The sequence below is a fragment of the Mustela putorius genome, unplaced genomic scaffold (genome assembly GCF_011764305.1).
Source record: "Mustela putorius furo isolate JIRA1106 unplaced genomic scaffold, ASM1176430v1.1 tig00000698_pilon_pilon_pilon, whole genome shotgun sequence".
Lineage (NCBI taxonomy): Eukaryota > Metazoa > Chordata > Mammalia > Carnivora > Mustelidae > Mustela > Mustela putorius.
In genome coordinates, this window is record NW_025421449.1 from 280,056 (window position 1) to 293,287 (window position 13,232).

Here is a 13,232-nt window from a genome sequence, read left to right on the forward strand (position 1 = left end):
TGGGAATGTAAGCTGGTGCAGCCATTCTGGAAAACAGCATGGAGGTTCCTCAAAATGTTGAAAATAGAACTGCCCTATGACCCAGCAATTGCACTACTGGGTATTTACCCTAAAGATACAAACGTAGTGATCCAAAGGGGCACGTGCACCCGAATGTTTATAGCAGCAATGTCCACAATAGCCAAACTATGGAAAGAACCTAGATGTCCATCAACAGATGAATGGATCAAGAAGATGTGGTATATATACACAATGGAATATTGTGCAGCCATCAAAAGAAATGAAATCTTGCCATTTGCGACAACATGGATGGAACTAGAGCGTATCATGCTTAGCGAAATAAGTCAAGCAGAGAAAGACAACTATCATATGATCTCCCTGATATGAGGAAGTGGTGATGCAACATGGGGACTTAAGTGGGTAGAAGAAGAATCAATGAAACAAGATGGGATTGGGAGGGAGACAAACCATAAATGACTCTTAATCTCACAAAACAAACAGGGTTGCTGGGGGGAGGGGGGTTGGGAGAAGGGGGTGGGATTATGGACATTGGGGAGGGTATGTGCTTTGGTGAGTGCTGTGAAGTGTGTAAACCTGGTGATTCACAGACCTGTACCCCTGGGGATAAAAATATATGTTTATAAAAAATAAAAAATTAAAAAAAAAAGAAAGAAATATAACATATAAATAAATTATTCTCCTACTGGTCAATGCAAAGCTTATGGTATTCAGTTTTTAAGCAAATTCATGATCTATATTATGTCCCTAAATGATTTTCTCTCTCATGTTGTTCTTTTAATGCCATCTTATTGTATTTTATGTATGCTTCTAAACTACATCTTTAATTCTTTTTGGAAAACAGGATACAAATGAAATTTTTAAAATGGAAATGAATATGATTTAATGGTACTAACCTTAAGAGATCCCTCTGAATAATTAAGCAACGCAGGTAATCAGCCATTTTTTTTTGCATGAGGGCTAATCGAAGCCATGCTCTTGCACGACCTAGTGGGGTCCTAAAAAGCAAAACCAGTTAGTCAGAAGACAGGCCCAGTCCAGGGGCACCTGGGTGACTCAGTGGGTTAAAGCCTCTGCTTTCAGCACAGGTCAAGATCCCAAGGTCCTGGGATAGAGCCCCACATCAGGCTCTCTGCTCAGCAGGGAGCCTGCTTCCCCTTCTCTCTCTGCCTGCCTCTGTCTACTTGTGATCTCTGTCAAATAAATAAATAAATAAATAAATAAAATCTTAAAAAAAAAAGACAAGCCCAGTCCATATATTGTAACAGATTACATATTTTATCTCTGCCAAGGTTCATATTAATAAAGGAAAACTGCAATTCACCATGGTTCTGTCTGTTTCTACAGGTGTTTGGGGTTTTTTTGTTTGTTTCTACAGTTTTTTAAGCCAGTTGCTTGAGCATGCAAACCAACCCCTGGGAGCTATTTTGGTCTCTAAGGTAAATTTGCACATACAGGACATAGAAGTACCATTTTATGCCTTGGAAGAAATGACTCTAAATACCGAGGATTATCTCTACAAAAATATTTTGACTGAATGGGCTTAACCATCTCAGGATGAATATACAAGAGGGGTCTGGCTGGCTCAATCATTAGAGCATGTGGTTTTTATTCTCCAGGTTGTGAGTTCAAGATCCATACTGGGAGTGGAGGTTACTTAAAAAAAAAAAAAAATTTTTTTTTAAATGTGAATATGCAAAATGCATCAAATAAGGCAGTATAATGCCTTCGAAAAGTGACATTATATCTGAATTTTAAAAATCATAACAAATTTTTAAAAAAGATTATAAAGCTAGAAGGGCACCGAGCTGGTAATCAAAAAGAGAGAAATCACCAGGCTGCGTGTTATTTTTCAAATGTTTCTCTATGAGGTTGTCCTTAAAAAACTCAATCCCATACTTCTTAACCAAGTGCTATCATTTAGTAAAAGTAAAATCAGATTTTACAAAATATTTACGGTTTTTCAAAGAGAAGGATATCATTCACATTTTTATGTTTTCTTATACAAAGAACGTTTTGGCATGTAGTGTGGGAGGTAAGTTAATCTTCACTAACAGCTACTGAGCTTCTATGGTTTAGCAGTTGAATGAATACCATTCGTCAGAAAACATAACTTTTGAAGAGTTAGCCTTTTATTTTTTAAGATTTTATTTATTTATTTGACAAACAGATCACAAGTAGGCAGAGAGGCAGGCAGAGAGAAAGAGAAGGGGGTAGCAGGCTCCCTGCTGAGCAGAGAGCCCCATGCAGGGCTTGATCCCAGGACCCTGAGATCATGTCCTAAGCCAAAGGCAGAGGCTTAACCCACTGAGCCACCCAGGCGCCACAAGAGTAAGGCTTTTTAAAAATAATATGAGCGTGTATTTTTCATATTAAAATGACCAAATCTTACATTTCTATTTAAGATTTTTATTTTTTATTAAAGTATAATGTATTACTTGCCCCAGAGGTACAGGTCTGTGAATCGCCAGGCTTACACAATTCACAGCACTCACCACAGCACATACCCTCCCCAGTGTCTATAACCCAGCCACCCCATCCCTCCCTGCCCCTGCCCCCCGGAACCCTCAGTTTGTTTCCTGAGATTAAGAGTCTCTTGTGATTTGTCTCTCTTCCAAACCCATCTTGTTTCATTTTTCCCTTCCCTACTCCTCACAACTTCCAGCCCTGACTCTCAAATTCCTCATATCAGTGAGATCATATGAGAATTGTCTTTCTCTGATTGACTCATTTTGCTCAGCATAATACCCTCTAGTTCCACCCAGGTCATTGCAAATGGCAAGATTTCATTTCTTTTGATGGCTGCATAGTATTCCTGTGTGTGTGTGTGTGTACCACCTCTTCTTTATCCATTTATCCATCTGTTGATGGACATCTAGGCTCTTTCCATAGTTTGGCGATTGTGGACATTGCTGCTATAAACATTCAGGTGCACGTGCCCCTTCGGGTCACTACATTTGTATGTTTAGGGTAAATACCCAGTAGTGCAATTGCTGGGTCAGAGGGTAGCTCTATTTTCAACTTTTTGAGGAACCTCCATACTGTTTTCCAGAGTGGCTGCACCAGCTTGCATTCCCACTAACAGTGTAGGAGAGTTCCCCTTTCTTTGCATCCCCATCAAAATCTGTCATTTCCTGACTTGTTAATTTTAGCCCTTCTGGCTGGTATAAGGTGGTATCTCACTGTGGTTTTTAATTGTATTTCCCTGATGCTGAGTGATGTGGAACATTTTTTCATGTGTCTGTTGGCCATTTGGATGTCTTTGCAGAAATGTCTATTCCTGTCTTCTGACCATTTCTTGATTGGATTCTTTGTTCTTTGGGTATTGAGTTTGATAAGTTCTTTATAGATTTTGGATACTAGCCCTTTATCTGATATGTCATTTGTGAATTTAAGGTTTTATTTTTCAAATAATCTCTACACCCAATGTGGGGCTTGAACTCACAACTCAGAGATTAAAAAGTCACATGCTCCATTGACCAAGTCAGCCAGGTGTCCCTTCTTATATTTCTCTCTTTGAGAGTTATAATTCCCTTTTTCTTCTATCTTTGCTAAAAATCACTACACCCAATATACTATTATAAGAAACATCAACCGTGAATATCACTTGATATTTAACTCTAAAAACTAGATTTAAGGAACATGGTTGGCTCACTCAGTCAAGCATGCAATTCTTGATCTCAGCATCAGGAGTTTAAGCCCCACAGTAAGCGGAGAGATTACTTACAAAAATAATAATAATAAATAAAATAAAATTTAAAAACTGGGTTTGAATCCTGGCTCTGCCACTGATTAACTGTTAACTCCTCTGACCTTTATTTTTTACATCTATGCAATTATTATAATAATCTCTACCCTCTAAGACTGGTGTAAAGACTAAATAAGATAATTCATGTAAATCAATTATTTTATTACCCTGAGACAGTGCTTACTAGTAGCCATTTACTTTTATCATTCAATTAAATACAACCTGGAAATATTTGGATGTTGTGTTAACAGCCAGAAAACCCGATGGTATTCCTTACAACATGTAAAACCCTCAGGCACCTGGGTGGCTCAGTTAAACATTTGCCTTCAGCTCAGGTCATGATCCCAGGGTCCTGTGGTCATCAGGACTCCCTGCTCCCTGGGAGTCTGTGGTCATCAGGCTCCCTGCTCAGGGGGGAAGTCTGCTTCTCCCTCTGCCCCTCCCCTTCTTCTCTTGCTCACTCTCTCTATAACCAAAACAAAAAATCTTTCAAAAAAAAAAAAAAATGCAAAACTCTCAATTATAAAGCTAAGAGAAAGCGAACTGGTAATCTGACAGAAAATGCTAAGGAAAAAAAAAAAAGGTCATCTCATTCACAAGAATTAAGATAAACTAAAGGAAAACATAAGAACTTAGCCTTAACCACACCTTATACCTTTATTCAGCTCTTACAATATTTTGTATAGATTTGTCTAGTGAAACGGACAGGTGACACTATAGGTCCCAATTTTCAGAGAAAGAAAAGTAATTTGCACAAGCCCCATATATATAAATGGCTTATCTGAGAATGCAAATCTCCTGAGCCTTTGCCCTGGAGTTAGTCTAAACCAGTCTTCAACAAAGAGTTACCGGCTGCCAGCTAGCTTACTACTGCAAACTAGCTTAACACTCAGGAAACAGAAATGCATAATTGATACATCCTATCTTAAAGGGACCTGCAGTTTCCTGCAATATAATGTAGAATTGAAGTGAAGGAGTGAATATAGCTATAGGGTATAAAAGAAAAAGCAGCTAATTCTTACTGAAGGGACTAAGAAATCTCATAAAGGAAATATTAACTGAGCCACAAAGAACAGAATTCTACTAGGAAAGAATGGAGGAAGACTACTTCAGGCTGAGAGAAGATAATAGAGTGTGAGGTACTTTTAAGGAACAGTAAATACACTTTTGCAGTTAGAAATGAACAAGTAAGGGCGCCTGGGTGGCTCAGTGGGTTAAAGCCTCTGCCTTCTGCTCAGGTCATGATCCTAGGGTCCTGGGATCAAGCCCCACAGCAGGCTCTCTGCTCAGCAGGGAGCCTGTTTCCCCCATCTCTGCCTTCCTCTATGCCTACTTGTGATCTCTGTCTGTCAAATAAATAAATAAAATCTTAAAAAAAAAAAATGAACAAGTAATAAGCTTACTTACTTAAGACCAGGTAAATCCCGGACACTGGCTCCTATTTCCTCTGCCTCCGGGTACAGCTTTTCCACCAATTCCAAGGGGCCCCAGATAGTTTTGTTATAACTCAAAAATGATTTTCTTACTGGAAAAAAAAAGTATATGTAATGCATACAACTCCAACATATAAAACTGTAATAATTTATTTTTAAATATTTAGTTTCAACATTTCTAACTTAAAATACAATTGCTCAGAGACTTTCCTCTCTTATCACTACACAGCACTGTTGATCAGGGACCTGTTCATCAGGATCCTGCTATTTTTCCTTATCAGAAATATGCAAAGAAGAAAGAGAGAAAGAAAGAAAATAAATATGCATCTTGGCCATTCTTCCTTATCAGAAATATGCAGGCAGGTAATTAAAGTAAAAAAACAACTGGCCTTATTCTTTATCAGTACCAAAACAAAAAGGCTGGCAGCCCTAGCAGGTTAATTTTTATCAGTTAATTAAATAAATCAAGGACAAATAAAAAGTTATTTTTAATATGAAAAATTGTGACTTATTTTATTCTGAAAATCAGGCAACATAATACCATAAATCACTATATATTTCTTTCTTAATATTGACCAGATCTCCTGCAGATCAAGGGCCCCTATCATATGTACCACCCAAGGACAATCACCAAGACAGGCAATTTTTCTTTGCTGGGTGGGTGAGGGGGATCAATCAATACAAAGTAGCTTCACAAGGATTCATTAAGACAAGCCTATGATAGGACTGTTAGGACATGCCCTATGGTATTTTGTGAAGTAAAGGAAATAAATTCAGAGAAGAGCTTAAACTTTATTTGGCCATCATTTAGCAAATTCCGTTTCTGCAACCCAAGAGAAAACAAAGATTAAAAGTTTTCCAAAAAGCAAATTAAAATTTGGATGCCTGGGTGGCTCAGTCCATTAAGCAGCTGCCTTCAGGTCAGGTCATGATCCCAGGATCCTGGGATCGCGAATCCTGCATTAGGCTCCTTGCTCAGTGGAGAGCCTGCTTCTTTCTCTCCCTCGGCCTGCCGCTCTGCCTGCTTGTGCTCTCTATCTCTCTATCAAACAAATAAATAAAATCTTTTAAAAAAAAATAAAATAAATTAAATTAAAATTCAAGGTGTTAAAAAAATTAAAATTAAAAAAATTAAAAATTAAAAAACTAAAACTAAAACAAAACCAAAAAAAAGCTAAAGGTTGTCAGATTAGACTGGTGAGTTTCTGATGTACTGAAAGAAGCAAAAACCTGTAATATCAAGAGTGGGCAAAAATGTGGGAAAACAAACACTAACATCCACTGATGTCTGATAAATCCACAAACCCTTCATAGATATCCTTTGACCCAGGAATTCTACTCCTAGGAACCTTATCCCAAAGAACAACTATACAAACACATACACACAGAGATGTTCTAACAGCACAATTTTAATAGTAAAAAATAGGAAACAACCTAAGAGTACATTAAGAGGAGAGCAGTTAAGTAAGTTTTGGTATATATATACTATGAAATTTTATAGAGCCATTAAAAATGTGGGGCGCCTGGGTGGCTCAGTGGTTGAGCCTCCGCCTTTGGCTCAGGTCCTGATTCCATGGTCCTGAGATGGAGCCCCACATCAGGCTCCCTGCTCAGCGGAGAGCTGCTTCTCTCTCTCCCTCTGCCTGCCACTCTACTTACTTGTCCTGTCTCTCTGTCAAATGAATAAAAATCTTTTAAATAAATAAATAAAAATAAAAATGTGATAAAGAACTCTATGTAAATGGAAAGCTCTCCAAACAACATATCATCTTTGTTTAAAAAAAAAAAAAGGTCACAAGGGGCACTGGGTGGCTCAGTGAGTTAAGCCGCTGCCTTCTGCTCAGGTCATGATCTCAGGGTCCTGGGATTGAGCCCCCGCATCGGGCTCTCTGCTCTACAAGGAGCCTGCTTCCCTTCCTCTCTCTCTGCCTGCCTCTCTGCCTACTTGTGATCTCTGTCAAATAAATAAATAAATAATCTTAAAAAAAAAAAACCACACACACACACAAAAACAAAGTCACAAAATAATAATACTTATAGCATAATTCTATGCAGAGCAAAAGGAAAAAAAAACCAAACAGAAAAGAGCCAGAAGAATGATAAGGATTCCCTTTAGGGAGATAAATGGAAGAGAATGAAGGATATGGTTTTTCCTCTAGGTGCTTCTATTTTGTTTGAGTCATGTACAAAAAGAGATTTTACTATTTATATAATTTTTTAAAAAATTACTTTGTCTTCAATTAAAAAAATAGTGGAATCTAAAAAAGTAAAACAAAAGCCAAACAAAAACAGAACAGATTAATGGTCAGCAGAGGCAAAGGATGCAGGTAGAGGAAATGGGTAAAGGTGGTCAAAAGGTATAAACTTCCAGTTATAAAATAAGTCGTAAGGATGTAATATACAGCATGAGGACTACAGGTGATAATACTGTTGTATGGGGGCACCTGGGTGGCTCAGTCAAGTTAAGCAGCTGCCTTCGGCTCAGGTCATGATCCCACGAGCCCCGCATCGAGCCCCCCCCCCCAGCCCCCCGCCCAGCAGGAAGCATGCTTCTCCCTCTCCTACTCCCCCTGCTTGTGTTCTGTGTCTGTCTGTCTGTCGCTCTCTCTCTCTGCCAAATAAATAAATAAATAAATCTTTAAAATTTTAAAAAAAAAATACTGTTGTATATTTGAGTTACTAAGAGTAAATCTTAAAAGTTCATCATAAGAAAAAAATTGTTTTTAAGATTTTATTTATTTGACAGAGAGAGAGAGAGAGAGAGATCACAAGTAGACAGAGAGGCAGACAGAGAGAGAGGAGAAGCAGGCCCCCCCCGCCGAGCAGAGAGCCTGATGCAGGGCTCAATCCCAGGAACCTGAGACCATGACCTGAGCAGAAGGCAGAGGCTTAACCAACTGAGCTACCCAAGTGGCCCCCCTCAAAATTTTTTAACTATGTATGGTGATGGATATCAACTACACTTCCTGTGCTGATCATTTCGCCATACATAAAAATATTATGTTGTGTACCTGAAACTAATATGTTAATTATATCTAAAAACTTCTTAAATAAAAAAGAAATGAATATTTTAATAATATCACATAGGGTTTCTCAAATTTTGATGCCAAGGATCTTTTGGCAGTACATTTCATTAAAATTTGAACATTTTAATAAAACCATGTTTATGTAAATCTCCTTTTGTGCTGTTTACATTTACCCCTAATTCCATGTACCTTAGTCAGAACTTCTAGGCCTTCCCAATTACCCAGGTTCCTAGTATATCCACAAGGAAACAAGCTTCTTTTAGCTTTAGAATAGTCACTTTAATATAAACTCTTACATAGCCCTCTGCACAGTTGATCCAAAACTACCAACAACTGTTTTTATGCTAAGTAAAAGAACAATTATACAATGTACATTAAATACCGAAGTCTAATTCTACATGTAACAATAAATCAGTGTCAACTATGTAGAATATTATCATTTATTATATTATAATCAATATTTTCATCATTTCCAGGGAGAACTTACATTTCTACAATAGTCTAATCCAAAAGACAATTTTTCTAGATACATTCCAGGGGGCCAAGGAGGTTTATATTTCAATAATTATTTTAATGTATTTGTTCAATAGGGTTCAAACTACTAATAAGATTTCATATTGGAATCATTAAGCTTAAAAATTTTTAAATAACTCTACAACTGTCCTAGAAAATAGAAATCAGAGTACATTGAGAAAAAAAAAATAAAATAAAATTAAAATAAAATAATAAATTAAAATAAAATATAAATAAAAATAAAATAAAATAACTAGGCATTTTGTGAAGGCATCTGATTATAAAACAAAGCAGTAGGCTCTTCTCTCCCCAAGCCAACCCACCCAGTATTTTTAAATGTAAAGTAACAATAATTAGAGCCCCGACAATTCAAAGACGTCTAAGATGGAAGTGGTGGGATTCTAAACTTAATTAGTTCTTTAAAATTTCATGATACCTTTAAGACCGTGTTTCAGACAATGTTCCATAACAACAAAGAACTGCTGCAAGGGGGGATAGTCAGAATCCAAAGTGCGGCCAAAGCTTAGAGCAGATTCAATGAGTCCTTTGATACTCAATTTAGCCATGTTTAACAAGTTTGCTCTCTCTACAGCTGTGGGGTCTTTTGTAGCTGAAAGCAACAAGAAAGGAGTCCAACATCATTTGCAAGACATGACATTGAAAAATACAGAAAACCTTTCATTCCCCTATAAAAACAACAATGGTTTGTTTTTCCTTGGTTGACAAATTAGTCTCCCTAACTAATCCACACCCCTAGGTAACTTCTCTTCATCTCTCTCTCACAGGTACCACAGAACACTACCATACCCACCCCAGACAAAGTTTATGAATTATTCTCAAGATCTTGTAACTTGGTTATTTTGTAGTATTTATTTTACTTTTGTGGTACGTCTTCAGAGAGAACAAGCTTTTTTGTTCTGTTTTTTAAATTTTTTTTTAATAACGTTTTTGTGGAGATAAAATTGGAATAATAAAGCAACATATTAAGGATCTCATGCAAAAGGTGGACAGCAGGCATGGTCGAAGGATGAATCTCAAGGCAAAAAAATGTTCAGAATAAACTGGCAATAAAAGGTGGTTACAATTCCAAGATTACAATATCATCCATAAACATAATGGGTTAAAACACAAAAATTAGGGAATACAGGAAAAGCCATTCGATTCTTTCACTCATTTTAACCCTCTTTCCATCTTGTATTTTCATTGCAACTGTAATTCTGTATTGCATAACTCCTTTATTTTCCCAGAGGAAATAAAAGCAGTCCTGTTTCACATTTAAGCTCCTTGCCCTTCCACACAGCTGATTCGGTCAAAAACTAAGTTAATAGATGCACTTTTAAAAAAATGATTTGTAACTGATATTTTCAAATCACAAAAAGCTATTTTTTTTTTCTTTCCCACAGTGACTGGCAGGAATATTTTCAGCAAACACAGATGACAAAATGAAGCGCAGAAAAATGAAGCACTCCGTTTAACGTTTCATAATCTCTGGCAAGGTTACTAGTCCAAGTGAACCAAGTGTCTGGTTTTCCTTCACTGAACAAAAGTCCAGGGGTCCCAATGATCTAGTATTCGAGTTCTGAACTGATACCTAAGGGCAAAGCCTGACGCGGCACCCTAATCAACTAAAAATGCAAACAGCCACATCGCTATGACCAAGCTAGGCGGTGAAAAATTTGCACACACATCATGACTTCAAATCTGCAGCTTGGTATGATTCCCTCTTTTTTTCGGGAGGGGAGGGGGACACTTGATGTTTCATAATCTGTACCAATCCTCATTTTTCACAGTGCCCATTACGATCCGTGACTTGCGATGCGACAAGGAGACAAAGGGCGCATCTACAGCTGCTCCGAGGCGGGTCCGTGCTGGGGGAACCCTCGCCCCAGAAGCGTTTACACGCCGGCCGCGCCCCGCCCGGGCTAGCAGACATGTCCCGCTGGTCGCAGCCCCAACAAGGCCAAGGGCCAGTCCCTGCATCTTGCCCGGGCCTGGAGCCCCCCTCCCAGCCTCCCTTCCTCCCCGCAGCAAGGCTGCCGAAAAGGTCCAGGGCGCCCCAGGACCCCCGCGGAGGGCTCACCCGGGGTCCTGCGCGACATCGCTGCACCTCTCCCGCCCTCGGCGTCGGGCACCCAGGCCAAAACCTGAGACGCGTCTTCCCTCCGCCACCCCCAAACCTGAAAAGTCATCGCCCGTCCCCGACTGTTCCACCGACCCGGGAGCGGCCCCCCAGCCAGCCGTGTCTTCGCCCCTAGGAAGCCGTCAGAGCACAAGCCCTCGGCCATTAGGCCCTAGAACCCTGGCGGGAACCAGAAGGAACGGGGGGCGGCAGCGCGTTGCCATGGCGACCCCGGGCGCCCCCTAGTCCCCGGCTGCCCCCGCCCAGCCCCAGACCCGGGTTCGGGCCGGAGTTGCGACCCGGGGCCTGGGTGCCCACCACCACCAGTCTTCCTCTCCCGGCCTCGGCCTTCAGCCTCCAACCAAGAGCCCCGCGTCCGCTCTCGGTCCGCTCCCCTTACCCATGGCGTCGGTGGCGCGATCTCGGGCGGGGACGCCGTGGGCCCCGCCAACAGCTCCCTTCAGGCGGGCGGCGGCCGCCACGGCGTCTACCAGCAGGCCCGCCGCGGCCCACAGCGCTCCCGGCGGCCGGAGGACGCCCGGGAGGTCCCCCGGCGCGGCGAGTGGAGCAGGGGGCCACCCGGCCTGCAACCCGCAAGAGACAAGCCCGCCCTCGCCCGGCCTCCTCGCGTCCAGCCTGACCGGAAGAAGGAGGAAGAGGAGCGCGAAGGAGACCGCGAGTGTTCGGAGCTGGAGGCCGGGCCCTGGTCGGACCACCGACCTCTCACCAAGGGGCTGTGCCCGCGGCTTTGCCAAGGGGTACGAGCCACGTGCAAACGTTTTCATCCACGCGGCGGCGGGGTTCATCTGAGACACCTGACCGCCTCCCTTCCCGCCTCACGAGGTCTTAGGAGCCAAGAATTTAAAACTAGGCAGCCCAATCACGGCATTTAAACCGTTAAATACGACGGCCGTGGGAAGGGCCGCACTCGTCAAGGGACAGACGTGTAGAGATAAAGCCAATTTTTTCTCACTCAGGGAAGGAAAAAAACCTCTCGTGGTCAGATGACACTAGGTTAAGCTCTAGCAGTTTGGGAAGAATAAGCTATTCCGCAGTTAGATTAGCAATTGTTAAGATGGTGGCTGAGCTAGAAAGACGGAGATACGTCATGAAAATGGGGCTGTTTTTCTCATCACCTTGGCTAGAATAGTTTCATGTTTCTTTACCTCTTTTGGTTTTAACAATTTCCATTACTGTGAGATAATCACACACGGAGAGAAAAGTATAAAACAAACTGTAATGAGCAGGCTATGAAGCTGCACACACGAGTTGTCTTTCCTCAATGTCAGCTTTATTCAGTCATAAAGCAAGTTAAGGATTTCAAACTCAATGACATTTCACCACGTGATCAACTTGGCTTCTTCCTAGACACACAAAGCAGAACACAAGTCACACAACAAAAGATAACGGACTAGGAACTTAAGGAACCAAACAAGAAGTCAGTCTGTGGGTGCACAGTTGAGATAAGGCTAGGTCTCCTCAGGGTCACCTCCAGGCACTTACTGCTTATTAAGTTCCAGCAGTGAAGGATCTCAGTTCTGTTCCAAGATCAATCAAGGAGAGCCTGTCAGCAGCAGCTGCCTTTTTAAGATTTTATTTATTTATTTGACAGAGAGAGAGCAATCACACAAATGGGGGAGTGGGAGGCAGAGGGAAAGGGAGAAGGGCTCCCCACTGAGCAGGGAGCCCCACTCTGGGCTGGATTCCAGGACACTGGGATCATGACTCAAGCTGAAGGCACCTGCTTAAACTGGCTGAGCCAGCCAGGCGCCCCAGCAGCTGCCTTTCTTTCTTTCTTTTTTTTTTTTAAGATTTATTTATTTGAGTGATAGAGAGAATGCACACAAGCCAGGGGAGAGGCAGAGAAGACTCCCCACTGAGCAGGGAGCCTGATGTAGGACTGGATCCCAGGACCCTGAGATCATGACCTGAGCTGAAGGCAGACACTAAGCAGACTGAGCCACCCAGGAGCCCCAGCAGCTGTCTTTTGTTAAGGAGTCAGACATACAGGATGTTCAGGAGTCTGACAGTTTGCTAAAAAATCCTCCCTTTTTAACTAATGATTTTGGCTAGCTGAACATAATTAAAAAATTAGAATTTAAAAATTAAAAAAAAAAAAGAAGAAACCTGCTGATCTGTTAAAAGAAAAAGGATCTTCCCTTTTTAAAAAAGGATTAATCAGTCTTAGGACCCTACAGAGCTCCTCTGCTTCCGCTTGTTATCAGTTCTGGGGGACCGTCAGCTGTTGTTGGTCTTGGTAGATAACTGATTAATGCATTACACTTAAGTGTTTACATCATTGCTTGACAGAGGCCCCTACTTGACATAAGTGACTCCATCTTGCTCTCTACATACAGTTTAAAGAATCATTATAA

At 41.1% G+C, this 13,232-nt stretch overlaps 1 protein-coding gene across 12 annotated transcripts in view; it reads right to left on the minus strand.

Moving 5' to 3' along the window:
* Positions 1-11,702, minus strand: part of RUFY2 (RUN and FYVE domain containing 2) — a 57,135-nt gene extending 45,433 nt beyond the window's left edge. For 4 of the 12 annotated variants that reach the window (XR_006607695.1, XM_045083422.1, XM_045083423.1 and 1 more), the window contains exons 1-4: positions 11,258-11,678; positions 9,175-9,348; positions 5,174-5,291; positions 915-1,016 (exon numbers count right to left, since the gene is read on the minus strand). Coding sequence is in view for 10 of the 12 variants with exons in the window: in XM_045083422.1 (XP_044939357.1) it covers positions 915-1,016; positions 5,174-5,291; positions 9,175-9,348; positions 11,258-11,663 (800 nt within the window). In the remaining 2 variants the exon portion in view is untranslated. The other 8 variants (XR_006607696.1, XM_045083425.1, XM_045083427.1 and 5 more) reach the window with 8 other exon arrangements.
* Positions 11,703-13,232: the final 1,530 nt, after the last annotated feature.